This window comes from Elephantulus edwardii, unplaced genomic scaffold (assembly GCF_000299155.1).
Source record: "Elephantulus edwardii isolate Elephantulus edwardi_28Jun2011 unplaced genomic scaffold, EleEdw1.0 scaffold00126, whole genome shotgun sequence".
Classification (NCBI taxonomy): domain Eukaryota; kingdom Metazoa; phylum Chordata; class Mammalia; order Macroscelidea; family Macroscelididae; genus Elephantulus; species Elephantulus edwardii.
In genome coordinates this window covers 8359425-8383326 of record NW_006399876.1, presented here as the reverse complement: position 1 = coordinate 8383326, position 23902 = coordinate 8359425, and the positions used below count along the sequence as shown (strand labels likewise).

The 23902-nt window shown below is 49.0% G+C and overlaps 2 protein-coding genes across 2 annotated transcripts; one reads left to right on the top strand and one right to left on the bottom strand.

The window, feature by feature from the left end:
- Positions 1-280: 280 nt before the first annotated feature.
- On the bottom strand, positions 281-2860 carry CCDC87 (coiled-coil domain containing 87). Its single transcript, XM_006893414.1, has one exon. It carries the CDS (start codon positions 2858-2860, stop codon positions 281-283), a length of 2580 nt encoding a protein of 859 aa, XP_006893476.1.
- A 44-nt stretch (positions 2861-2904) lies between these two features.
- On the top strand, positions 2905-22960 carry CCS (copper chaperone for superoxide dismutase). Its single transcript, XM_006893413.1, has 8 exons — positions 2905-3231; positions 3742-3814; positions 13779-13916; positions 14102-14279; positions 15784-15844; positions 22431-22508; positions 22587-22690; positions 22807-22960. The coding sequence occupies exons 1-8, from the start codon at positions 2905-2907 to the stop codon at positions 22958-22960; spliced, it is 1113 nt and encodes a 370-aa protein (XP_006893475.1).
- The last annotated feature ends 942 nt before the right edge of the window (positions 22961-23902 follow it).

Below are 23902 nucleotides of genomic sequence, written 5' to 3'. Positions count from 1 at the left end.
TCATGGTCTGCCTCCACCCGACACACCACATCATAGAGAGATGGTTTCAGTTCTTTTGATATGATTTGGGCTGTACATGACTTGATACAAATGAGAAAACTGGGCCCACAGGATCCTTTAATGAGAACTTCATTGTCAGAACCAAGTCTGAAAGCACCATGTTTCTGAGCCCTGCACTCCCTGGTGCAGACACATGTCTTTTTTCAAAGCAGTCAAGATGGTTGAATGAACTGCTGGGCACCTAGGAGAGAGAGAGAGAGACAGAGGGCCCTTGCCAAGGTCAAAGGGTAACAGAAGTATTCCCAGGAGCTGCCAAGTGCTGGCTACTGTTTCTCCCAGACTGGGCTGTCTGAGGACCGTAGGCCTTCTGGGTCTGGACAAGCCGGTGGAGCCGCCGCCGCTGCTGCAGCCAGTACAGCATCTCCACCTGGTCGTGCTTCATTTTGTCCAGGTAGCGCCGCCCCCTGAAGGTCAATGGCTCATGAAAGATTAACTCGATCTCCTCCAAGAGGGGAACCAAGGAGGCCTCTACCTGCCTGAGCTGCCTCTGGAGCTCTTTGCGGCTCTTGCTCTCCTCCACCAGGCAATTCAGGCCAATGAAAGGCTTCTGGAAGAATCGGTTGGGGTTGGAGGCTTGCTGCTCAAAAGCCTCCAGTTTTGCCAGCAGCATCTCCCTCAGCCTAATGGGCTTCAGGGCCCACTCCCAGGCATCCAGGAGCGCAGGCAGTTGCCTCAGACAGGAATCGGAGCTGTACTTGATGGCCATATCCAGCCGGTCCCTGTGGGGGAACTCAAGGACGGACCACAGCCGCTCCAGACGCTTCTGCAGGGGTGGGAGCTTTTGGTATTCACTCAGGAGGCCGAGTTTGGCAGTCCCCAGCCCATGAGGCAGTACTGTCCTGCAATCCCACTCGCCAGGCACAAAATCCCACGATTCCTTCTCTTCAAGCAAGGGGAGTGGGTGAGAAAGCTTCTGGGACTCCTTGGCAGGGGCCACCAACTTCTCCGGAGGCGGCTCCTCCTCTTTATACATGTGGAAGATGACATGGAGGAAGTCCGTCTTCTCGGTGTGGAGGAATTTTAAGTAGTCTTCCTGGGAAAGATTGGCTTTCCACCAGCTTTCCATCCACAAGGCTTTGTTGGATCGTAGGTCCAAGGTTTTGTTCCCATGCAGCGATGAAACGGAGACAGTCTTACTAGGGTGGGGCCTTGGCTTGTTGGCTCCCTGGGTGTAAAGTTTTGCCAGCTCTGGGTTTATGATGCGATACTCTTTTTCTTGGTCCAGGCAGGACGAGGACAGGCAGGCTGACCAGTCTTTATCTGTAGTAGGCTCAATCAGGGGACCCTGGTCAAAAGACAGGTGGTTTGTGGAGATGTGGCTCATTAACTCCTTGTAAACTTCCCAGGTGCTATCGCTCACAACGTGGCTGCGGTCCATCTCTTCCACAAGTTTGGAGTCCAGTTCCCCGGTCAGGTGGTTGTACAGGACTCCGACTCCTTCCACGTGAAAGGAGTCCACGAACTTTCTGTCGGACACTCTTACAACAGCGGTCTCCACCACAAGCTGATTTCTGAGCTTCAGTGTTGTGGTGTGTGGTTGTGGGTGGAGTGGAGGAGTTTTGAGGTGTTGGTTATCCTTCAGTTCCAAGGCTTCCTCCTCCTCCTCCAGGGTCTTCAACATCCTCTGCAGCTCTCTTAGGCGGTGCTCTGCCTCTGGGCCGCGGGTCTGGACCCCCAGGAGTGGGTGCAGGTCAGTGTCCATTAGGAGTCCCTGAGGCCTCTTCAGTTTCAGTTTCCTCATCAGCTTCTTCAGATCTTCAGCCACTGCATTCTCTGCCAGCTCTGGCTTACTCTCCGCAACCAGGACCAGGGGGGTACAAGTGCGCGGGGGCTGCGGGAGAAGGCCCAGCTCATCGGCCAGTTTCCAGCCCTCCCGCAGAGACGGCATGGACTGGTAGCGGCGGAGCTGGGAGGTGAGGGGGCTCTGGAAGCTGGGGGCAGCCTGGCTGCTGGGAGCTGCAACATGGCTGGGCAGTGACACAGTCTTTGCGGAAGCTGCGCTCTTCTTCGCTGGCCTGCTGGGCAGCTGGAAGAGAGTTGTTTTCTTCTTCAACTGGGGGATGGTCTTGAGCTCTTTCAGAGGATCCTGCCCTGACTCGACTTGAAACTCCGAAGGGCGGCTGAGATGGATGAGGTGGTTCAAGTCGAGACTGGAACATGGCACTTGGGCGAAGCCGGTGCTCTGAGGCCGGGGGATCGGGCAGAGCTTGAATGTCCGCACGGGGCCAGTGTGGCCCCGGCCCTGATGGACTCCCAGCAGGGCCTGGAAGTCGGCGAGCACCCCACGGTAGACGTCAGGGCCGGTGAGGAAGAGCGTGCAGTCCCTGGAGAGCCCGGTGGCCAAGCGGGTGAGGGTGGCAGGCTCGGTAAAGACACTGTCGGGGCCCGACAGGGCCACCAGCCGGTGCAGGTAGTGCAGGAAGAGCTGCTCGCTGCTCACCAACACGTAGGTCTCCAGGCGCTGCCGAAGCTTCTGGTTGTTCTGGGGGCTCAGACTAGCTTCGGCAGGTGGCTCCTGCCAGCCGCACCTCAACTCCTGCAGGATGACCTCGGCGAGGCGGTGTCGGCCCTCGGGAGACACCTGCGCGTCCTGGCCGCTGCTGGCCAGCCGCTCGGCGACCCGCAGGCACAGCGACGACGCTGTCAGCTTTACGCGCCGCTCCGCCTCCAGCGCCCGGACCAAGCGCGGGTCGAGGTGCCGAGACTCTCGGGGCGTCGCCCGGCCGGGGATGAGCGACAGCGGCTGCAGCAATCGGTGATAAACGTGCTGGAGCTCGGGCTCCAAAGTCCGCGGCTTCATCCTGGCGTCGGTCAAGTCCACAGACACCGGGAGAAGCCGTTACTATGACAACCAGGGCGGGCGAGGCGAGTGCGCCTGCGCGGCCTCCGAGGCGTCAGGCGCGAGGTCTGGAGTGCGCACGCGCGACGGGGCGGGGTGGCGGGTACCTTCCGTCCCTGCGTGTCCCGTCCCTGCGTGTCCGCGGTCCTGCAACCGGCAGGTCCCACTGTGCGGCCGGCGACAGGCGACACGGCCGGGATGGCGTCGACTTCGGGAGACAGCGGGGCCTCCTGCAAGGTGAGAGTCGAGACCGTGTGTGCAGTTCGCTAACGAGCCTGGGACCAGGGTGCGAGTTAAGAAACATCCCTGGTTTACTGGGCACTCCGTCCCGGGTAGGAATTGCAACTTTTAAAAAGAGGCTTTGATTCTGTAGGAAGGTGTAAAGTCGGGGGAAAAACCAGTTATCAGCCATCCCTCGAAGCTTTGATAGGGTGGAGAAAAGTGAAACTGAATTGTAACGTTAAAAAGAAGCTTTGATTCTGTAGGAAGATGTAAAGGGGGGTATGTGAACAGATACCAACCATCCCTCAAAGCAGGATCTTTGATAGGGTGGAGAAATGTGAAACTGTTCCTTAGAGTTTAATAAGAAAGCTCGAGTAAAGCCATGTTTGTTTACTTTGTTATTGGGCAATCCAGCTCTGGGTACAAAGGTATCAAGGCCCTTGGCAGGAGTTCCTGGGACATGTGACCGAGTCATAGAATAATTGTGAACTGGCTGGTTGAAAAAGGGTTTGTTGGAGTGTGTCCCTAGGCCTTCAGATTATTGTAGTAGAGGTAGATGAAATAGGATCAGGCAGGCTTCACCCCCAGATCTTACCAGCCCATCCTTTCTGCTCCTGTAGCTCGAGTTCGCTGTGCAGATGACCTGTCAGAGCTGTGTGGATGCGGTTCACAAGTCCCTGCAAGGGGTGGCAGGTAAGAGCCAGGTCAAGTTTTCTTTTTCTTTTTTAATATTTTATTGATTAACCTAAATATTTAATAACTTTTTTCCATTAATTCATTGTTGCATATTTTCCTCCCTGTGCCCCCTCCCAGCCAGTTCGCTTTTTTCTTTGGAAAAAAAGTTCTTTCATTGTTATAGACACACACACACACACACACACACACACACACACACACACACACCACACACCCCCAGGACCACTTTACTATGCAGCTCTTATTCTGGTCTCTTGTCATGTCAATAATACCTAATAATATATTCCTTTTATACAGTTCTCTCGCTTATTTGTTTCAATACCGTGTACATTATTCCCTCTTTTTTTAATTTCCCCTGGACCCCCCATCAGTCCTGTTTTATAACAGTGGTATTATGCAGTATTTGTCTTTTTGTGACTGAGCATAATGTCCTTCTTGGTCACCCATTTTGTATAATAGTTCATGAGTTCTTTGTTTTCAGTGCTGCATAATATTCCATTGTGTGAATATACCACAGCTTCTCTATCCATTCATTTGTTGATGGGTACTTGGGTTATTTCCATCTCTTTTCTATTGTAAACAAAGCAGCAATAAACATAGGTGTGCTGAAGTTTTCTATGGACAGTTGTCCCAAGGCCTCTGAGAGAATCTAGGTACATCCCATCCCACAGATGCAGGAACAGACTCAGAGAGGAAAGAATGTTTTCAGAGACACAGCTACCCAGAAGTAGAACTCAATTCTATACCCGCTGAATGACTGGGTCATTCTGTCCTGGTGTCCTGGACCTCAGCTGTCTTGGAACCTGAGGAGTCAGACTGAACCTCACACCTCTTCCAGAACACGTGTCTTAGGAAATAGTTCTTGTGTAGGAGATAGCTGTATCTTGACAGAGCAAACAGCAGCCCTGGCTGTGACTCCTGGTTCCCAAAAGTCAGCTGATCTGGAGTTGACCTGGCGCACTTGGAGAGGTCTGAGACAGTAAAAGCACTAACACTGAGCTACAAACAGGCTGGGCTTCCTCAGTGTTCATCTGGTCCCTCAGCAGATACTTCGATCCCTTGTGGACCAGTCCCGAGACTGTAAGGAGAGAGCTCCCTGGTTTTATCAGGCACAGCCCCTGCCCTCAGATGAAGATGAGCAGGCAAGCATTGCCTCTGACTGTCACAGAAGACTTCCTGAAGAGCAGGTTGGGTTCTGATCTATTTTACTGCTTTACAGCTCTGTGTCCTATGCAGTTTCTGTTTGTTACCTCTGCTTCTTCAGCTTTTAAGCAGGGATAGTCACAGAATCTATTCTGAAGGACTATGATGAAGAGAACATTAGTGAAGGCATAGAAAGCTCTTTAGAAAAGGCTGTGGCATGTAAGAACCCAGTAAAGCTCAGTTAACTGAGAGGAAGCATGCCTTGGCTGCCCAACACTGCTCTTAAAGTAATCCTACAAGTAGAAGGCTTTAATAAACAAGAATGTCTTTTCTCACAGGTGGCTGGAAGTTTGGAATCAGGGCACTAGCTTTATTGTTGTGGTTGTTTTTATGTGTCATCACGTCCCTTGTGACTCATAATAACCCCATGGACGATAGCCCTGAAACCTGTGCTGTGCTGTGCCAACCTTATTGTCTCTGACACACCTTACCCTCATTACCCCATTCACTGAAACAATCTATCTCATTGAAAGTCTTCCTCTCCTGTGCTGTCCCTCCACCCTCCCAAGCATGATGTCCCTCTCCAAGGACTGGACCCTCCTGGCCGGCCACATGCCCAGACAAAGCATCAGAATCCTTGCTGCCAAGGAGCAGCCTGGTTTCACCCTCTCTAGGACAAACCTGTTTGTTTCTCCTAACAGTCCGTGGTATAGTCAGGACTCTTCTCCAACACCACAGATCAAAGGCATCAGTTCTCCTTTTCTATCATTCCTTCATCATTGTCCAACTTTCTGATGCATAACAAATAATTGTGAAGACTGTGACCTGGATCAGGTGCACCTTATTCTTCAGACTGACATCATTGCTCTTCAGTACTATGGAGAGGTCCCTGACAGCTGACTTTCCTAATGCAATTCATCTTTTGGTTTCCCGGCTGTTGGTACCAAAAGTGCTAGCTGTAGGGAAAGCTTTTTATCTCTGTGGCTCTAGAGCAAAGTCCTTGTCCCTTCAGCTTGTTTCTTGGAGATGTCCATGGAATTTACAGTCTCCCCCCATCTCTGCTTCCTTATTCAGCTCTTTTTATGTTTTGTCAGAGATTGACGCAGAGCATAGCCTACACCAATCAAAGCAACGTAACAGAGACAAACTTGGACTTCATCTGTCCTGGAGCTCTGTGGGAGGCACACTGTTGTAGTTGAGGAGCTGGAACCAAATGAGAGTGTAACCACAGGTGGGTGTAAAACTCAAAACCACATGCATCGTCCAATCAGGTTTCTCATTTTCCCCTCAGAGCAGCTGGTAGATAAGTAGCCCCGAGGGCCTGTCAGCCTTGTGGTTGGTCGGGTCAATTACGACTAATAGCAACCCTGTGAATAACAGATGGAAACTTTGCCCTAACCAGTGCCATTTCCACGCCTCCCCCAGTGCTGAAGCCCCTTGTTGCACTCGCTGCCTCAGTCCATCTTCTCTTTGTCTTTTTCCGCTGACCGTCTCCTTTTCCAAAGGACGAGCACCTCTTGACAACATGCCCAGAGTGTGTGAGATGAAGCTTCACTATCTCTACCTCTAAGGCAAACTCTGCTTGCACTTCCTCCAATTTGGCTTTATTTCTCCTTTTTGGCAGGCCAGGGTAGATTTGATACCTTTCACTAACCACAGTTCAACGGCATTCATTCTTCTTCAGTCTTCTTACATATTGATTGCTTAGAATCTAGCTTTGCTTAGACCTCGTGTTTGGAGTGTTGGAGTTAATCTGATAGCGATTGACTCAGTCCACTGTTGTGTGGACTGTTCTGACCCAAGACTTTCTCACGACAGAAAGCCCTCCACTTCCTATAACGCATTTTTGCTGAGAGAGCTGATACTTAGATATCTGTTGGCCCCAGGCTGGTTTCCAGCCCTCCGCAGGCCTTTCAGGCACCAGATTATGACTATGTGCATTATCTGCTCTGGGCAGCTGGAGTAGTTTGGCATTCTCACAGGCTAGGTGGGAAACTTGTTTCCCAGAATGGGCAGAGAGCAAGGACTCCCCTCTCTGGGATGCCTGAGACCTTGATCTTTGCCCAGGGTTCAGTGGGAGGAGTTCCACCCAAGGCTCACTTCCTGGAGCTCCCTGTAACTTCTGCATAGCCACACGGAGATTACAGTTGATGCTTCCCAGAGGAACTTGCCTTCTTGGTCAGACTCAGATCTGGGGATGTGTAGTTGCAAAGCTTCTAGCCTTCCTCCTTTGAAAGCAGAAAATCAGTTCGCCTCTCTCCCAAACTGAGCAAGAACTTTGTAGGCACTCTGCTGCCTCTGATGGCCTTCCAATAGCCTTTCCACATAAAAGCCAAACTGATTATTTAAAAATATTATACATCAGATAATGTTGTTCCAGCTTGATCAAGGCCATGGCCTTGATCAAGGCAGTCTGGGGACAGTCCTTCAGGGTAGTCCGTGTTCTGTTAAAGGCTCAGGCTCTGGAGCTAGCCATGTGGGCTTGGAGCGCCGTTCCACAGCACTGCAGTGTGCCTGGAAGCACATTTCCTGTCTCACTGTCTGCCTCAGTTTTCTCTTCTGTAAAATAGGAATCATAATCATTGCTGTTAGATTGGAACTGGTTCTTTTTAAAAATTATTATTATTATTATTATTATTTTGTGTGTGTACCGTCAAATTGGATCTGATAGCACAAGAGGAGATTGTCCCTCCTTCTCCAGCAGAGCATCCGGTGGATTCAAACCGTTCTCCTCTGGGATTGCAGTGCAGCTTCTTGCCACTAGACCACCAGAGGTTGCCAGAACTGGTTCTTAAATGACCCCTCGGAGAGGTTTCCAGTGCTGTAAATTGCATGGGAAGAAATTGCCTATCTTTCTCCCACAGAACGGCTGGTGCATTTTAACTGCCAGAGAGGTGTGGCCATTGTTAGCTGCAAACCCTCTATAGCACTATGCCGTCAGAGCTCCCTGTAGAAATAGGAGCAGTTACCCAAAGCACAGGATTCCTCCGAGTTTCAAATGAACTAATACAGGCAGAGCATTTAGAAGAAGGTGCAAGATGGCATGGCCTTAGGGATGGAGGGGTACCTGACTTCCACTTAAGTTCACAATAGGGAAAGAGAATCCTCATCGACAGCATTCACAACCCCTGCCTGACCGATGAGACATCCTTGATACTCTCTGCTTCTCTGCTGGGTTTGCTAATTAACTGCAGTGGCCACACAGAGCTCACAGAATAGACTCGTGATTAGGAGGTTGATTAGGGAAGTAACAAGTTACAACCCAGAGTCACAGTCAATGAAGACGGGACGGGAACACCACTTTTCAGTGGAACAGTCTCTTCTCAGCTGTGCTGAAAGGCAGCCTGAGCCTCAGCCTTGTGGCTTTGGCCTCTCTCCTGCTTGAGCAGCTCATTCAGCTCTGCCGGGTTAAGTGCCTAGTGGTACCCTGCTCTGCCAGCAAGCCTAGGCCCAAAGACCCTGGGCTCCAGCAGGCGGGTCCACAAACCTGCCTTCCCTGGAAAATGCCCGCAAGCATCCCGCTCTGCCAGCAAGCCCCCTGCCTGAGGAGCTCAGCTTTCTCACTCTGTCTCTGTTAGTGTCTTGTTCTACCTCCATTTATCTGCTACTGCTTTTATACCTTCAGGGCACTTTTGTGTCCCTGTTATCCTCGCTTATATCACTTGCCATCGTGTGCTGTCTTTCTGGAATTATCGCTCTCTGTCCTCTGGGCTGAGGACTTTCAGCACAGGTAAATCAAGTCCAAAGAACGCACTCCACACTCCTGGCTCTTCTTTCTTGATGGCGGGGAGATCCCTCTTTTCCGCCTCTGGGTTGGCTCATTTTAAGCACTACCAAATTGTGTGCTAGTTTTCCATACACCCTGTTTGCATGATCCCATCCCACCAGGTTGCCATATGCCTTGTTCCCATTGTTAGCAAGGTATCCAAGCCTCTTGATATTGTTAGGTGTTATTGAATGGTCTCTAACTCAGAGTAAAGCAACCCAGTCTTCTGCCAACCTCACAGTCTCTCATCAAAGGGCTTCCTGTTTTTCACTGACTCCGTGTTGCCAGGCCTGTTGTCTTTCTCCACAAACTGAAGTGATACATACTCAGAGTAGTAAGATGAAATCTCACCATCCTCGTTTCTAAGGAACATTCTGACTGCACTTCCCCCAACGTAGATCCATTTGATCTTTTGGCAGCTAATAGTATATTTAATATCTAATCCACTTAGTGAAGGTCCAACACCCCACATTTACATAATCACATGGTAGGAGTTAACAAGGACTCTAGCAGAGGGAGCAGATCAGGTAATGCACTGCACCCCAGCTTGTGCTCCATGCTTATTACCTCTTGTAATGATAATTCTGCACCTTCCTCTTTTTTTGACAGCCCATTGAGGCACAGCTCACATACCATGCAAATCACTGCATTATGTATGTCGTTCAGTAGTCACAAAATTGCACAACTATTACCACAATTCATTTTGTAACATTTTCTTCTTTTAAAAAATTTTAAATTTTATTATTTTTTTGTGTGTACCGTCAAATCGGACCTGACTGGTACAGGAGGAGATTGCCCCTCCTTCTCCAGCACAGCATCTGGTGGATTCAAACCACATACCCCTGGGATTGCGGTGCAGCTTCTTGCCACTAGGCCACCAGAGCTCCCTTCATTTTACTACATTTTCATGAGCTCCAAAAAGAAACCTCGAATCTTTAAATCTTCCCCCCGGCTTCACCTTCCCAGCCCTAACCAGTCACTCATCTACTTTATGACGATGGACATTTATGATTCTACACATTTCACCAAGTGGGATGTACAATATACCGTCTTTTGTATCGTGAGTCCTTTGCTTGATGTGCTGTTTTCCAGGATTACCCATGTGATACCGTGCCTCAGAACTTTGTTTCTACTTGTGGATGATATAAGGTGGTGTGATGAGTTAAGCACTGGACCACTCATCATCAGGCCATTCCTGGAGGGAGATGAGACAGTCTGCCCCCGTAGAAACGGAAATCCTACAGGGCAGTCCTGCTTAATCCTCTAGGATTGCTGTGAGTCAAAACTGATGTGGTAAAAAAAAAAAAACAAACAAAAACTGATGTGGTGGGGAGCTCTGGTGGCCTAGTGGCAAGAAGCTGCACTGCAATCCCAGAGAAACACGGTTCGAATCCACCAGATGCTCTGCCGGAGAAGGAGGCGCAATATCCTCCTGTACCAGTCAGATCTGATTTGACGGTACACACACACAAAATAATTAAAAAAAAAACTGATGTGGAAGCAGTGGCTTTGGTGTTTGCATTGTAACTGTTTTTTAGTGGCCTGGTGGTGCAGATGGCTAAGTGCTTGACTACTTACCTAGAGATTAATGGTTCAAACCCACCTAACAGCTTTTTAGGAGTTAGATCTGGCAATCTGCTTCTATAACATTTACAGCCTAGAAAATACTCAGTATTCATATACTACATTTTATCTGTTTATCGCCTAGTGAAAGTCATTTGGCTTGTTTCTGCCTTTTGGCTGCTAGCTGCTTCAAAAGTTCATGAACACCAGCAATCCCTCTGAAAATGTGTGTAGTAACATTTGCATATATGCAGATTATGTGTAGATATATGTTGTCGGCTGAGGGAAAAGAATAAAGAGAACAAGAGGGGACCCCAAGAATGGAGGAGAAAACAGCGTAAAGCAGGGCGAATGGCTGGAAGAACTGAAGCTCCTTCAAACTCAGCTTCCCTGTGTCTTTACTGAAAAATGCCAGGGAGCAAATCACAAAGAGAATTCCATGCAAATGAAGCTAAGCTCTTTCTATTGAAAACCTTACACTTGACTCAGGAGGGAGGGCTTAGCAAATACAAGAATTGTGAAAACCCCTAAAGTCTGCCATGGTGCTTCAGGGGGAAGTCCAGTTTGCATCTGCACCTCCCTCATATCCTCACATAGCATTTGGTTTATCATTTATGTTTATGAAATTTGGCTTCCCACAGATATATATATATACTTGTAAGCATACATGTGATGCGCAGAAGTGGAGTTCTCGTGGCTTAGTGGTAAGGAGTTGCAGCCCCAATTCTAAGGCAGGCTGTTTGAATCCACCAGCTACTCTATTCGAGAAAGGTGGGCCATCTTGTCACCGACCACCCGACTACGGTCGTGACAAGAAACTCAAGGGGGTTCTTGGTGAAGAGCAGGTGAGGGACGAAGTCGGCGAAAATGAGAGTCTGCACACCAGGATGATGTAGAGAGCTCTGATTTATTATGCTAAAAGCTTGCTTTTTATACATTTAAACTTGTTTAAACTTGACTTATAGCCAACATTTTGTGATTACAAAGCTCACATAAGATTTTAACAAAAAGAAAGTATTTTCTATTACTAAATAATAGCATCGGCTATTAAACATTCTTTGAACAAGAAACACAATGACCTTATGTTGGTCATCTGCTAGACAATGGTTAATGGTTTAGATTTCACTTCCTTTCCTCTCCTACTTTGTGTCACTGTATTTTAGCCACCTTTGTTTTTGCCTTTGTACTCATATTTGTACTGTACCTAACGAATCTTAACATCTATTTTCTTACACTCTGGACCATTCCTATGTTTAACAATAGTTTTTGCAACTTGTCATAAGATTTTAATTTGTTTTTTGTTTGGCAAAGGTGGACGACTTCCTTTAACTTGTTTTTACCAAGTTAATTTGTAATATTCAATTCTTTTTCTTTGGAATACAAAACGTCTGTATAAGGAAGAGGTACTGGTGTTGGAGTTGGCAGGACATATGGTCCTTTATAAGTACTTTCTTCCCACCACCTATTATTTATCTGGTAATATTTCCTATTTCTTAAAGAGACCTTTACTTTTAGAGAAGTTTGTCTTTTGAGTCTTTTCTTAAACCTCTCTGTTTTATTCTCATTAACTATGACTTTCTGCTGTTAAAACTAGTCTAAACTTTCTCCTAATACACAATTACATTGCTGAATATGAGTTGCAAGTATCACAAAAGAGGAATTAGATACATACTCAAAGATCATATTCAAAATTATACTTTTAAGAACAATCTCAATTTCTTTTATATTTTCAGCTTGTTTGTTATCATTTCCAGGAACATCAAATGGTTCCTGATTAAAGACTTTAATTAAATCTTTATCCCAGTTCTGGTGAAGTTCCCCTGATTTTTCCCCAGAAACTCCCATTCTTATCCTAGAAGCAACTTAATTTCCAGAGGTTTCCCAGGATTACGAAGACCCATCTGTAACAAATATCCAGGCATCAGCCCACTCACAAGCACAGGGCTTGCAAGATTCCCTCTTATGCTATCCTTGAGGTCAGAGACCCCGTACAGGCACGGACGACCCATTTTGTCACACAGGCGTCGTGGCCAGAGAGGACAGCGAGGCGGGTGTGGCACCATCTCTTCCCATGCTGTTTGCTGCCTCTGCAAACCAGCTGGAGGGTCAGCTCTGAGTTGGTTCAGACTCCACTGGTACGTAACGACCACAGCAAGTACACACATCTATGTGTATCTGTGTGTATATACTGGTGGCCTGGTGGATAAGGAGTTGCAATACCAACCCAAAGACAGGCTGTTTGAATCCACTGCTGCTCCATGGACAGATGGACAGTCTCTTCCCATGTGATTTATAGCCCCTGAAAACCCACTGGAGCTTCCGCTATGAGTCGGTGCTGACTTGACAATGCATAAAACAACATCCAGTTATGTACTCATATATGTAATAAACCACACAGGAGCAACGGTTACAGATACTTTTTAAGTACCCCTAAGCACCTCAGAGGAAGGAGGAGTGGCATCCACTTCCATAATAGCTTGCCCCCGGAAACCCTATGAACCTGGAGAGAGGATGAAAGGCAACCAAGCGTCGAGGAGTCTCCTTCGTAGGGTCGCTATGAGTCACCTGCGACTCGACGGCACTTAACAACAACAACAACAACAAGCACCTCAAAACTTTGATTGTCTAGGTTTGAAGACTTAGATGATAGTTGTGCAGGATAGCTCTAGTCTCATAAATTAACTCAGTATTTTAAGACAAAGAATATAACCCGCAAACACTGTGCTGCTTTAAAAAAATCATCTGCAGAAGAGTAAGCAGTCCCAGTCCCTCCAAAGCGAAGCTGGGAAGGTCGGGATGTTGGTAAATGGGGTCACTGGGAATAGAACCACCAGGATAGAATTTGGGAGAATCTTGACATGTTGTGAAAAATACACTCAATGCCATTGAATCATTTGTGTAGAGGTTGTTAAATTGTAACTTACTTAGTTGCGTTAAAGGTCATTGAAAACACAGGCCCCCGGCACGGACAGCAGCATTGAACTAGAGGGGGGAGAGGGGGTCATCAGTGTGACTGCTCTTGTCATCAGTCCTTCTGATGATCTGGTCAGACACGGTCTGGAATTATCTCGCTTCTGCTGCAACAGCAACTCGACTGAGAGAAGAGAATACTGAAACGCAATCTTCATGAGAAAGACAAGCCTGGAATTAGGAAACAGTTATCTTCATGCAAAGCTGAAAAAACCTGAATAAAACTTTTATTTAATTTAAAAAAAAGATCATTGAAAACACAATAAAAGATTATCTTTTGTGAGCAATACCTGGCACATTATAAGAACTCAATAGCCCTGCGGGCGAGGTGGTGGTATCCTCACTTTCTACATAAAGAAGCAAACTCCAAAGTATTACGAGACCTTCTCAGGACTGCTCAGCTTGAAGACCCTGCTTCTCCTCCTGCCGTGTGTTGGAACTGCAGTCGTCCCCTTGCTTCTCTGCCCCCAGCCCTGGGCTGCCCAGCCCTATGCTGCCCTCTGCCCTTTCTCCTCTCAGGTGTCCACAGTGTGGAGGTGCAGTTGGAGAACCAGATGGTCCTAGTGGAGACCACCTTGCCCAGCACAAAGGTGCAGGCCCTCCTGGAGGGCACAGGGAGGCAGGCGGTACTCAAAGGAATGGGCAATAACCTATTACGTGAGTGACCTCTATGACCTTGGCCTCTACCAGCTGGGGAGGGACTTGGCTTGGATCTGGCACCTGGACTGGAGTGTCTTTGGAGAAAGTGTGACGGCGTGTGGGCTTTTCCCATGCTCTTACCAGTGGGATGAAGGGTGGGCCTGGGTGAGCAGGTGAGCCAACCAGGTCTTGATACCTTGCAGAGAACCTGGAGGCAGCAGTGGCCATCCTTGGGGGGCTTGGCCCTGTGCAGGGGGTGGTGCGCTTCCTGCAGCTGAACCCTGAGCGCTGCCTCATCGAGGGGACCGTTGATGGTCTGGAGCCAGGTCCTCATGGCCTCCATGTCCATCAGTATGGGGACTTGACCAACAGCTGTGACAGGTAAACAAGCTGCCTTGTCCCTGACAGTGTCTTTACTCTGTAAGTCACGTACCTGCCATGCCAGTGGCTGTGCTCACATCTCTAGGTTCTCACAGTGAGGTACATACACACACAAACCCACCCTGCAGAGGAGGAAAGTGAGACACTATGAGGTTAAACAACTTGCCAAAGGCCTCAGAGCAAAAGTGTGGGGATTTGAACTGAAATCTGACCCTGCAGCCCTGCTCATAGCCACTTTACCATGTCAGAAATGGACGGTGACTCGGAGATATGGGAAGGGAGGGTCCTGTGTCACGGTTTGTCATGCCGTTGTAGCATCACTTGTTGGGTTGTTGACTCGTCTGTGTTTTCCCTTGAACCAGAAACTTATTTTTTTAAAAAAGAAATTATTTACTTTTTGAAATTAATTTTAATGAGAGTTTACAGAGACTTTGGATTTCCATTCATTCATTGTTACACTTTCCTCCCTGCCCAACTTTCCCCCTCCCCAGTTCGCTCTTCTCTTTGAAAAGTAAAATTTTTTTCACTGTTATACAATCCCTCCCCCCAAGTCCACTCACTGTGTAGCCTTCGCTCTGGACTCCTGTCATGACAATAATACCTAATCACATATTCCCTTTTAAACAGTTTTCTCCCTCATCTGTTTCAATGCAGTATAAATAATTTATCCCATCTTTCTTAGTCTCCCCCTAACCCTGATGTCAGTCCCGTTTTACAACAGTGGCACTATGCAGCCTTTGTCCTTTTGTGACTGAGATATTTCACTTAGCGTAATGTCCTTCAGGGTCATCCATTTTGAGTAATATTTCATGAGTTCCTTGTTTTTCAATGCAGCATAGTATTACATTGTGCGAATATACCACAGCTTCTCTGTCCATTCATTTGTTGATGGGCACTTAGGTTGTTTCCAACTCCTAGCTATTGTGAACAAAGCCGCGATAAACATGGGTGTGCATTTATCTGCTTGAGTGGTGGTTCTGGTTCCTTTGGGTGAGCCAGAAACTTCTTAAGAATAGGAACTATGTTAAAGTCATTTTGGCACATTCTAACCAAAGCCCAGCAAAGACTGGGCCAGATGGATGGGTAGGTAGGTGGATAGATGGGTGGGTGCTTGGCTAGATAGATGGGTGGGTGGATGACTGGGCCAGATGGATGGGTAGGTAGGTGGATAGATGGGTGGGTGCTTGGCTAGATAGATGGGTGGGTGGATGGATAGATGGGTGGGTGGATGGATGGATGGATGGATAGATGGATGGATGGATAGGTGAGTGGGTGGATGGATGGATAGATAGGCGAGTGGGTAGATGGGTGCATGAATGGATGGATGGATGCATGGATGGATAGATGGGTGGATGGGGAGGTGGGAGGGTGGATGGAAGCGTGCATGGATGCATGGATGGGGGAGGTGAATTGATAAATGGATGAAAGAAACCTAGTTCAGACCTTAAGCACAGCTACCTGTGGACTACTCTTTCCCCGCCCGCCTGATACCATCTCTTCTTAGCTGTGGGGACCACTTTAACCCTGATGGAACATCTCATGGAGGCCCACAGGATGCTGAACGGGTAAGTGCTGTCCCATGATGGGCTGCTGTCCTGTGGTGGGTGTGGGGAGCATCCCTGAGGCAAGGCAGGCAGCTGTTAGAACTTTAGATTGTGATTCCTTTTGGCCTTATATTGTTCAACAGAGAAACGTTTGTTGGCACTTTCTGTGACCCCTGGGGATGTAACACAGGCCAGGGCTTGTCCCTTGTGAGCTCACAGTCTAGTGGGGAGACCATCAAGAATCCCAGGATAGCAGTGCAGCAGGATAACCCTTACAGGAAGCTGGAGCGGCCCTGTAAGCCCAGAGCAAGCCTCTGCCTGAAGGGCGGTAAAGTGGGGAAAAACTTCTTAAGAAGATGAAGGTGTTAGAAATCAAGGTTGTTGCTAAATTCCAAAGGCATTGATGCGAGTCCACCATAGCGAGTGATGGCCAGAGCCTGATGCTGCGGGAGGTGATGGTGTAGCCTTGGTTACAGAGATGTGCAGAATAGATCCCAGATTCAGGGATCTTCAGGTGACAGCAGATAGTGTACTGTATCAAGGGTTTGGATGAATATGTAAACCTTTAATTAGATGATTTGTTGTTGTTGTTGTTACGTTCTGTCGAGTGGCCTGTGACTCATAGCAACCGGATGTACAACAGCCCGAAATCCTGCTCTATCCAGTCTTACTGTCTCTGACACTCTTGCCTCAATTACTCCAGTCACTGAATCAATCCATCTCATCGAGAGTCTTCCTCTAGATGATATAGAAGAGTTTAATTCTAATGGTCAAGAGTACAGCTAAGTTGGATCTTGCTAAAAGGAGTTACTACTCTGCTCCTTGAAATGATTGGGGAAGTGAGAAGTTGCTGAGGGCAGGGATTGATTGTTTTTCTCCTTTTCGAGGTTTCCTGTGTCATGAACATCATTCTAAAACATGAGTTTCACATTATTTTGATCACCCTTACATTATCACAAGTGCGCAATCAGTACTGTGAGGGATTATTTTTATTTGAAAATAAAGTAAAAACAAAAATAACAAACTTCCAGAGGCTGTTCCTGAGACTACATTTACTGGGCCTGGAGCTTCCTCTTCCCTCAGAGACTCGGCCCTTCAGTGAGCCTGTGTCTTACTCTGTTCATTGCTCAGTGTTTTTCTTTAAGGTGACTTTTTTGTTCATTCTGTTTTTTAGTTTACTTTTTTTATTTTATCATGGAAAGTTTGAAGCATATTCTAAGGTCCTAAAGCCCAGGCCCCATTATCCAACCTCAATAGTGGCAGATCCTGTTTCAGTCACGCTTCTTGTCCCTTCTCCGCTGTTATTTTTAAAGCCAATCAAGATATCATTTTATATAATTAAGTAGATTTATTTTTAATAAGAAACCTGACATTACCACATGCAAGAGAAAACCATAAGGTGGTAATGATAAAAGTAATTATAAAAATAAATCTAGGCAACCCAGGTGGTTCCGTGCTTGGTGCTCTGCTGGGAACTGAAAGGTCAGGGGTTCAAACCTCCTGGGAGCTGCAGAGGAGAAAGATGGGACAGTCATCTTCTGTAAAGATTACAGCTTTGGAAACTCGGTGGGACAGTTCCGCTCGGTCCTGTAGGGTCACTGTGAGTCAGAATCGCCTCAGAGGCAGTGGCGTTTGTAATGTTCTCTGTGAAGAGACCTGGAGGCGCGCTTGGCAGTTTGAACCCCCCAGCAGCTCTGCGGGAGAGACGACCTGGGGCTCTGCTTCTGTAAAGGTTACAGCCTGGAAGCCCCTGTGAGGCCGTTCTGCCCTGTCACATGCGGTCACTGTGAATGGGAATCTGCTCAGCCCGGTGACGGCATTGTCCTCCCCTGGTGCCGTAGTTATAACAATGGGCTCAAACACACAATAATTCCGTAATTGTGAGGGTTGTGCAGAGCTGGGCGATGCTTTGTTCTCTCGCCGTGATAAGATCATCACAACTTGGAGCAGAGTCATGAGAGACTAACTGCAACGCCTGGTCTGACAATACCACGTCCTCCCTCCCCTCCAGTGCGCTGTTCACCCTGCCGTGGGTGGGTGACAGGCACGTTCTTCCTGGTCCAGGGACGCTGGCGTTTCTCCTCCTCAGTTGCTCACATCAGATGTCAGCGTTTAATCAGACTCAGCTTCGAGGTCTGTCTCCCACACCTCTCTGAAGCCCGCTCACTCCTGGAAGCCGCCGTTTCAAAACCTGAGATTTGCTGGGCTCTTAGATGCTGTCTAACTTTATAAAGTGCACTCCACGTCTTCAAGGATAGGTTATGTGACCTTCCCAGCATTAAAGCTGAAGAAATAGAGGCCCAAAAAGGAATTTGCATAGGACACAGAGCTGTGAAGGGGATTTTAATGCAAGTAGCTTGGTTCCACGGCTTATACCTCTAACCACTAGGCACACTCTTGTTCCACACAATCGGTGTCAGCCTTTTCCCAGCTTCATAGCCCCTCATTTCATGCCCTCCCCACGCTGCTCCTCTGCGGCTGTCAGAGGCGATGCTTGCCTGCTCATCTTCACCTGAGGGCAGGGGCTGTGCCTGATACAGCAGCGAGCCCTCTCCTGAAGCCTCAAGACTGGTCCCTGAGAGGCTGGGTACCTGCTGGTTGACAGGATGAACTCTGAGCAGAATTGAGGAAGCCCATTCGCACCTCAGAATGGGTGGCTCAGCCTCGTCAGAGCCCTGCATCTGTGCTGCTCATCTCCCAACCAGCCCGTTTTTATTTTTTTGTCTTGTTGAAAGTTATGGCGAACTCTGGTGGCCTAGTGGCTAGAAGCTACACTGTAATCCTAGAGGTGTGTGGTTCAAATCCACCAGATGCTTTGCTGGAGAAGGAGGAACAATCTCCTGTACCAGTCAAATCTGATTTGACGGTACACACAGACAAAAAATAATAAAAATAAAATAAAAATTAAAAAAAAGTTTGCCACAAAACCAATAAAGCCATCTTCCATGTAGACTTTATTCATGTAACTGATTGTGGACTTTGGACAGCCCCATTACATTTTTAACGTGCCTGTGCTCTCACTCTTCCCCTCTGGGGCCAGGAGAGGAATCTGTGGGGCTGTGTGCATGCTTTGTGCACTGGTTGTTGGCTCCTGCAAATTAGACAACTCTGACATTTAGGGGCGTAGAATTCAGGACCTCGTGGTTTCTGTGGGGGCCTCTGGCTCAGGGTCTCTCAGTCTCAAGGTGTCAGGGTGTCAGCTGGGCTGGAAGGATCTCGAGGACCCACTAAGGAGAGGCTGTGTCAGGCTCTCTTGCATGACTGCCAGCTGACCTTCGCTCACAGGCTGGAGGGTGGGTGCCTGTTGCGTAGGCTTCTCCCAGGGCAGCTCACTTGCCTCAGCACTGAGATTGGCCAGCCAGGCCTAGTGTCACCCTCTGTGTAATCTGATCTTGACAGTGTGGCACTGGGTCCAGCCAAAGAAAGGGATGACACAGGGTTTGAATGAGGGGAAGGGAACCCTGGGGGCAGGGAACAGTGGGTATTTCTTTGGCTGCTAATTGATAGATTATGGGCTTGGCTGCTAACCAAAAGGTTGGTGGTTTGAACCCACCAGCTGCTCCAGGAGAGGAAGGCATGGCAATCTGCTTTCCTAAGATTTTGGTGTGTGGGTTCCAACTCAGCGACATTCCCCGCAGCAGAGCAGCACCTCCTGGTCCTGCACGTCCTCACGGTCACTGCTGTGTGAGCCTCTTGTCCCAGCCCATGTGTCCGTCCACCTCTCTGAAGGCCTTCCTCTTTCCCTGACCCGCTGCTTCACCAAGCGTGATGTCGTTCTCCGGGGTCTGTCGCTCCTGACCACACATCCAGAGTTTGTGAGAGAAGTCTCGCCTCCTCATGTGTAAGGAGCATTCTGACTGCCCATCTTCAAGAGAGATTTACTTGTTTTCTTGGTAGTCTTTGGCACGTTTGGTATTCTGTGCCAAGAACATAATTCAGTGGTGTCAGTTCCTCTTCAGTCTCCTTTATTCATTGTCCTGCGTTTTCGTGTGTGTGTTAAGTGCAGGTGATTGCGCTAAACTCATAGCTTATGACTAAAGTCAGAGTGACCCTGTGGACAACACATGGGGACCTTGCACCATCCTCACGGCCTGCGACGCTTGATCCCGCTGTCACTGGGCCAGTCCGTCTACTTGAGAATCTTGCTTTCTCCCTCTGACCACATGATATCTCTCTGAGTACTAGTTGCTCCTGAAAATGCCCAAAGTAAACAAAATAAGTGTCATCATCCTTTTTCCTAGGGAGCACTCTGGCTGCAACTCCTTCGAGACAGATTTCTTTGTTCTTTTTACATTCCATGGTATTTTCAGTGCTTTTCACCAACACCGGCTCAAAGGCATCAATTCTTTAGTCTTCCTTCCTCATTGTCCAGCTTTCAGATGCACAAGAAGCAATTGAAAACACCATGGCTTGTATCAGGCTCACTTAGTCTTTAAACTGACATCAGTCCCTTTAGAGAGATCCTTGACCGCAGATTACTGAGGGAATTTGACAGTGTGCGTCTGAATCAGCTCAGCAGTGGATCTGGTTTGGAAGATGACGGTGGGGGGAAGGGGCATTGAGACTCTATGCCCTTGAGCTTGAAAGATGAGCAAGAAGTAGGCTGGTGAGGGTGGAATGGTGACACCGGCGAGGAGGCTGTGGTGGGAGAGGCCTGAAAGAGCTGGTGTGGGAACGAGAAGCCCTGACCTGTGCTTGTACCCCGGGCCCCTCTGGAGGCAGAGAATCCAAAGGGATTGTAGTCAGCACTGTACTGTGCCCACGTGCTTGATACAAACGGTACGCGAAAGGACAAGGCTGCTGTGAGGACGGGCAGCCCCTGTTAGGGTGCAGCATCTGCTTCTGCCCAGGTGGTGATGAGTTTGGTGTGGAGATTTCTGTCCGGGCTTGGTTGCACCTTGCCCACCTCCTTGGTGGTCTCACAGCGTCAGTCCTTTTTCCTGCTGTTTCCCTCCCTCTCCTCAGGCCTTCGCCCCCCCCCCCCACTGCACTAGAGGGATTGTTTGCAAGCCTAGTGGTCATGTCATGCCCTTTCCTGAAACACACTATGGCTCCCTAGTGCCTGAGGACATAGACATTGTGAGTTGGCTGTCGGGCTGTCCTACAGCCTGGCCATTTGCTTCTGTGCCGAAGGGAGGGCTGGGATGACCACCGCTCCTGCCTCTGCTGCTCAGTCACCCTCCAGACCCCACTGCTGGGCTCCTCCTCCGAGCCTGGGCGTGCTTGGCCAGCCTCTTATCATGTCCGCCATGGTCTTTGTATCGTTAAAGTCCCACACAGAGAGGCGCACAGAATAAACCAGGTGCCTGGTGCAGATGACCTGCACAGGTGAAGACAAAACCAGGCTGTACTGGCACTTCTGCTGCTAGACCTCCTGGCACAGTGACCTGCTTTGGGACTTAGCAAGCTCCTGTGAACTGGCCACATTGGCCGGGACCTTGCATCTGTCCTGTGTCAGGCTGAGGACAGTAGATTTGCCCAGCTGTGGCTCTCTGGCTCTTCAGCAAGGTCCTGTCCCTCCAAAGCATGTTTTTCCCAGCCCTGGCTGGGTCTTCATGTGACTATCTGAGTCCACGTGTGCTTCCCACCTTGTTGCAAGTCCGAGGGCAGTGACCAGATATCCTGCCCCACCTCACCCCAGTGCTCCGTTGCTGCCGTTAGCATGTGCCATCACGTCAGCCCCAACTCTTAGCCACTCCAGAGGGCAGAGTAGAACTATCCTTGTAGAGTTTCCTAGGCTATAAATATTTACAAAATAAGATGCAGTGGTTTAAACAGGAGACTTCAAGGCTGAAGATCAGTGGTTCAAACCCCCAGCTGCTCCAGGGGAGGAAGATGTCGCAAGCAGTCTGCTTCCAGAGAGGTTACGGCCTTGGCCACCGAGTGGAGCAGCTCTTCTCGGTTCTGTAGGGTCACTGTGGGCATCAGCTCCATGGTGGTGAGCTCATCCCAGCGGGAGCACGTTAATAGATGTGGTTTTCTCCCTAGGAGCAGTTGATGGGTTCAAACCACTAACCTTCCAGTTACCAGATGAGCTTTTAATTACTGGGACACCAGGGTACCCTCTCCAGTGCCTACACAGGGTTTTTACGTAGGAGATGCTTGGTGTGCTGTGTGATGACGGGTCATATTACTTTCAAGGGGAAAGGTGGGAAGAGCCAGCACTGGGGGAGGGCCAGGTCCTTTGCTCCTTGATTTCTCCCTGTGACTTGAGACTAGGAGTGCAGGGGTGATGCTGCTGCATCCGATAGTCAGGGAAGCCAACATTGGCCAATTTAAGCCCCAAGGAATGCACTTGGCTTCCAGGGACTTGCAGAGCCAATAGGAGGTGGTGACCTGGAGTGAAGAAAAACAATAGCTGAGTTCATGTGAGGTTGGAAGGAGGGTCTGTCTCATCAGGGAACAGCTTAGTCCCATGGAAAGGACCCCAGGGGTTGCAAGGTGTGTCCAGTCTCCTGCCTTGAGTTCTGGCCACTCTCTGAACCTACCAGACTATACCTGCAAGAGGATTGGTACTTTTCTGGGAGGGGAGGAAAGAGAATCAGATACGGGGAGCCGGGAGACAGCAGCTGTGCCCTCCTGAGCTTGCCCCGTTGGGTCATTACAGCACCGCGGTGACCTGGGGAATGTCCACGCTGATGCTGATGGCAGAGCGGTCTTCAGGATGGAGGTGGAGAAGCTAAAGGTACAATGGGAGAGAAGATGGGATGTGATGGGGGTGGAGCCCTTCCTGCAGGCCTGAGGCATCGCTTCCCCCTCGAAGGTGTGGGAGGTGATTGGTCGCAGTCTGGTGATCGATGAGAAGGAGGATGACCTGGGCCGAGGTGGCCACCCCTTGTCCAAGATCACTGGAAACTCGGGCCAGAGGTGAGCTGGGTGCCTCATGGAAAGCTGCCTGGTCCTGTGTGTGCTTACAAGCCCTGAGGGGTCCAGGCAAACCCCCTTGACGGTCCTTGACTGCTTGCTCTCTTGTTCTCCGGCAGGCTGGCCTGTGGCATCATCGCACGCTCTGCTGGCCTGTTCCAGAACCCCAAACAGATCTGCTCTTGCGATGGCCTCACCATCTGGGAGGAACGGGGCCGGCCCATTGCTGGGGAGGGCCGAAAGGGGCCGGTCCAGCGCTCTGCCCACCTCTGATCCTGACCTCAGCCTCAGGTCTGTGCTTGTCCCTTCCCAGATGAACAGCTTCCCTCTCCAGAAGGATCCTTGCTTGCCCAGCCCTGGGAGTCTGAGGGAATGAGTGGGTAGGGGTTGCTGTAATGTTCACTTGGCAAATTAAAGCTTTATTTTTTTATATGACTGTGTCTTATCACTGCCTCCATGCTCCTTGGTGGACTAGGTGAACCGTGTCTTCTCAGCCTCTATATCTAGGGCTCCTCCTTGCCTTTGGAGCCAAACAGACCTGATGCAAATCGCACAACCCTTTAGGGTCGCATCAGCCTCTCTGAGAAGAGCCACGGCAGTCACATGTCTGACTTGCCACTTGCCAACCCCACCCCTCACTAGGATGGACTGGAACTGACCCTCACTGACTAGCCAGCTGGGTCTTTCCTTGAGAAATTAGTGACTTCAGCCCTGGCTCCTTCCTGTGGCTGGAGAATAACAAGGCAATATGGTGTCTGAGTGTCCTAGTTCTGCTGTGACAGAGATACCATGAGGGAGGTGGCATTAACAAACAGCTGCTTATTTTCTCAGTTTGTTGTTAATGCACCTTCCAAGAGACGATGATTCACAGTGAGCCTGTGAACAGATGGGAACCTTGCACAATCCGGAGCCATCCTCCCAATCTCTGCCAGGCTCATGCCTGTGGTTACGGTCCCTGTGTCCATTTCCAGCGTGATGCCTTTTTCTTTTTTTTAACTGAAAGTTTATAGAGACTTTGGATTTCCATTCATTCATTCATTGTTGCACGTTTTGCGCCCTGCCCACCCCAGTTCGCTCTTCTCTTTGAAAAGTAAAAAAAAAAAAATTATTATTATACAATCATTTCCCCCCTCCCCCCTGCAGTCCACTCCACCTTGCAGCTCTCATTCTGGACTCTTGTCATGAAAATAATGTTGTTGTTGTTGTTGTTGTTGT